The 3737-nt window shown below is 36.2% G+C and overlaps 2 protein-coding genes across 2 annotated transcripts; both read left to right on the top strand.

Moving 5' to 3' along the window:
- The first annotated feature begins 875 nt into the window (after window positions 1-875).
- LOC145791749 (putative disease resistance RPP13-like protein 3) lies at window positions 876-1703 on the top strand. Its single transcript, XM_082872180.1, has one exon. The coding sequence runs from the start codon at window positions 876-878 to the stop codon at window positions 1701-1703; it is 828 nt and encodes a 275-aa protein (XP_082728306.1).
- A 120-nt stretch (window positions 1704-1823) lies between these two features.
- LOC114319379 (disease resistance protein RPP13-like) lies at window positions 1824-3452 on the top strand. The gene is made up of 3 exons (XM_082872179.1): window positions 1824-2090; window positions 2180-2425; window positions 2781-3452. Exons 1-3 carry the CDS (start codon window positions 1824-1826, stop codon window positions 3450-3452), a joined length of 1185 nt encoding a protein of 394 aa, XP_082728305.1.
- The last annotated feature ends 285 nt before the right edge of the window (window positions 3453-3737 follow it).

The raw sequence follows: 3737 nt of genomic DNA, 5'->3' as shown, positions 1-3737 counted from the left end.
TAGGTGCAATTTCAAATGGTCACTTAAATAGTTATCAAAACAATTATAAATTTCAACTACGATTTCTAAATTATACGTTTTGTGTCATTTTAATATCTAAAATTTGAATATTATTAATTCCATCTCTTAAAATTATAAAATTATATTTTATTTTTGTCATTAATATTTCAAGATGAAATTGAAAAACTTAACAACTTTAAAGACCAAAGTGTATTTTATTATCATTTTATTAACTTTAGATAGTCCATTTGAAATTGGATCAAAGTAACTCAAATTTTAAAAAAAAAAATTAAATATAAAATTAACAAAATTAAAACTTTAAAGTATTATAAATACATATTTAAAAAAATATATAAATTTTATTAATTTATATCACATTTGTTCTCCTCCTTTTTCATGGCCCACTTGAAGTGACAAAAACACCTTACAAAAATGCTATGTAGCTCGAATTTGTGTGGTTCAAATGGCTCGAATGTATCAAAACGACGTCGTTTTGAGACATTCGAGTCATTCGCCATGAAAATTCGGGTTACCAATCATTGTTGAAAACCTTATCATCAAACTTTTTCTTGGTTTCACAATATCCAATAACTACTCTTTCTTGACATGGGTGGAGCACACAACACATCCTGGGATTGGATCTCATCAGCAATGGCAAAGATGCCCTTCAACAAGTCCCTTGAAAGCCCCTTGCCATTGTTTCGAAGAAACCATCCATAACGTATTGGCTTAAAAGTTAAGCAACAAGTCCTAGTCAATCAAAGAAGTTCTTTGTTGTTCAAAGTAATTAAGCCCTTTCATTTTCCTTCTTCTTGAGATCAAAGCACCCAAATTCAATACGTATACAGAGTGTAGAAAGAACGTAACTGCCAAGGATGGTTGATGCTGTTGTCTCTTCTGTAGTGCAGAGACTTGGTGGTCTTCTCATTGATCAAGTAATTTTTTTGCAAGGAGTGAGAGATGAAGTCAACTATCTGAGAACCAAATTGGAATCCATGTTGTGTTTGTTGAAAGATGCAGATGCAGAAGAAAAACAAGATCAAGACAGTAGGATGCGCAAATGGGTATCCGATAGTAGAGATGCTGCATATGAAGCCAAGGATATTATTGACAAGTTTATTCTCAAAGTTGAAGGAGTGATTCCCAAAAGGACAGGGTTCCAAGCTTGCCTCAGAAAGTACTTTTGCATCTACAAACAAGCAAACAAGTATGAGATAGGTAAGGAGATTCAAGAATGGAAGAATAGACTCGATGAAATCGATCGAAATCATGAATTTTTCAAGATTAGAAATATCGAAGCTGCTAGGGAGGGATCAAGTAGCATGAATGAGAGATTCAAACTACTACGAAGGACAACAGCTTATGAAGACAACCAACATGTTGGGGGCTTCACCAAGGATGTTGAGTTACTGATGTCTGAACTTCTCCAAGAAACGCCCCATCAACGTGTGATTTTGATTGTGGGCATGCGCGGTTTGGGTAAGACGACCTTAGCTCGAAAACTTTACAGCTCTAGCAGTGTTGGAGATAAATTTGAACATAAAGGTTGGGTTTCTGTATCCAAGGATTACAACATCCAGAATCTTCTTCGAACAACAACAAAATCTTTCAAGAAGCCAACCAAAGATGAATTGGAGTTGTTGGAAAAGATGGAAAAAGAAGATTTGGAGTGCCATTTACATGAGTTGTTGAAAGAAAGTTGATACCTGGTGGTGATTGACGATGTATGGGATACAAATGCTTGGGCAAGCTTAAGGAGAGCCCTCCCAGACAACAAGAAAGGAAGTAGAGTAATTATCACCACTCGTATCAAACTTGTTGCCATGAGTTTGGGTGAGAGAAAATTTGTCCATGAGCTTCCATTTCTACACGAAGAAGAAAGTTGGGAATTGTTTTGTAAAAAAGTGTTTTCGGACTATGATGGGGTCGATGATAAAACAAATCGTTGCCCTCCAACCTTGGAGAAATTGGCAAGAGATATGGTTAGAAAATGCCATGGCTTACCCCTAGCCATAGTCGTCTTGGGTGGGCTATTGTCAAGAAAACATCCCGATGAGTGGCCCAAGTTGCAGGGCCACTTCTGGCGGCATGTAAGTGGTGACGACTTTGAAAGCCATGACTCGGCTCATGTTAGACAAATGTTGGCTTTAAGTTTCAACGATTGCCTCATCACTTGAAGTCGTGCTTTCTTTACTTGGGATTGTTTCCTGAAGATTTTGAAATTGATGTAGAGAGACTTATACGGTTATGGGTGGCAGAAGGTTTCATACAACAAGCAGAAAGAGAAACTTTAGAGGAGACAACTGCAGAATATCTAAATGAGCTGATTGATAGAAATTTGATTCAAGTAGCTCAAAGAAACTGGATGAGAATTAGAAGATGTCGAGTGCATGATCTTCTTCGAGATTTTGCAATTGATAAAAAGGTTTGATTCCTTTGATCACTCATCAAATTTTCATTTACAAACCCTTTTGTTCTTCAACTCAGAATATGAATCTGCTGAAGTGGGAGAATTACAATTTCTGTACAAAAAATTGAGATTGTTAAGAGTGTTAGATCTTGAGGAAATTATATTCAATCGTTCCGAAGAAACAGAGCATGTAAGCTTACTTCATTCAATAGATAAATTGATTCACTTGAGGTACTTTAGAATAACTGACTTCAAAATAAATAAGATTCCACCATCCATAGGTAACTTGCAAACCCTACAAACCCTGGAAATTTCTAGATTTGATAACCCAATTATTATGTTACTAGATGAGATATGTAATGCAAAGCAGTTGAGACATTTAATTGGATGCTTCAAGTGGCTTTTCCGAGTGGAAAACCTAACAAACCTTCAAACTCTAAGCTACACTGTGGTTGATGACCGGATGGAATTTAATCCATTAAGGGATTTAATCAATCTTCCCGAGCTTTACGTAGAATTTAATAGAGAAAGCAAGGGGTTCACTCTAGACTCTATCGGTAGATTAAGAAGCCTCCAAACATTATGTCTGTGTGTGTTTAGTGACACTCTTTGGAATCCTACACTGCAATCACTTTCTCACTGCCAGAACCTCCTTCAATTGAAGTTAAAAGGGTATATAGGAAAGCTACAAACAGAGATGCACGAATTCTTACCAAATCTCAAATACCTCTCCTTGCGTGGAGTGGAAATAGAGGAAGATCCTATGCCGTCATTGGAGAAGCTTCCAAAGCTGACAATTCTTGACTTGGCTAACTACAGTGTAAATAAGTTTCCTTGCACTACAGAAGGGTTCCCTCAACTCAAAATTCTAATTCTTCTCGAGTGTCATGTGAAGGAGTTACAAGTGGATGAAGGAGGAATGCCTCTGCTTCGGGGTTTGGGTTTGTACAATTATGATGATGTTAGCATCCTAGAGAGATTAAGGTCCATCCCTTCCCCCAAAACTTGGGCTCTGGCAGATGAGGATGAGTGGCCTTACTAACAAAGAAAACAAGTTACAGGTGAGTAATAGTAGTTGCCAAAAAATATATTGTAAATAAAATGTTTCCTTTCTTATAGATCACTTTTCTATACGTTCTGGCTTAACTTACTTAATAAAGCTTTTCAACTGGATAGACTATAATAAAGTTTGAGTAATGCTAGAGATCCCAAATAATCTACAAATGGTAATCTACCAAATAATCTACCATTTGTAGATTATTTGGTAGATTATTTGGGGTCTCTAGTATTTTCCATAAAGTTTACTTGTCCTATGTATAATTAAATA

The sequence above is a fragment of the Camellia sinensis genome, chromosome 5 (genome assembly GCF_055761805.1).
Source record: "Camellia sinensis isolate YWXY chromosome 5, ASM5576180v1, whole genome shotgun sequence".
Classification (NCBI taxonomy): Eukaryota; Viridiplantae; Streptophyta; class Magnoliopsida; order Ericales; family Theaceae; genus Camellia; species Camellia sinensis.
The sequence above is the reverse complement of the archived record's forward strand: the minus strand, read 5'-3'. Positions and strand labels throughout refer to the sequence as shown.

Coding starts and splice junctions, on each gene's coding strand:
- LOC145791749 (XM_082872180.1), top strand. CDS start 876: ATGGTTGATGCTGTTGTCTCTTCTGTAGTGCAGAGACTTGGTGGTCTT.
- LOC114319379 (XM_082872179.1), top strand. CDS start 1,824: ATGAGTTTGGGTGAGAGAAAATTTGTCCATGAGCTTCCATTTCTACAC. Junction 2,091..2,179: donor AGGGCCACTTCTGGCGGCAT/GTAAGTGGTGAC, acceptor CATCACTTGAAG/TCGTGCTTTCTTTACTTGGG. Junction 2,426..2,780: donor ATTTTGCAATTGATAAAAAG/GTTTGATTCCTT, acceptor AATGCAAAGCAG/TTGAGACATTTAATTGGATG.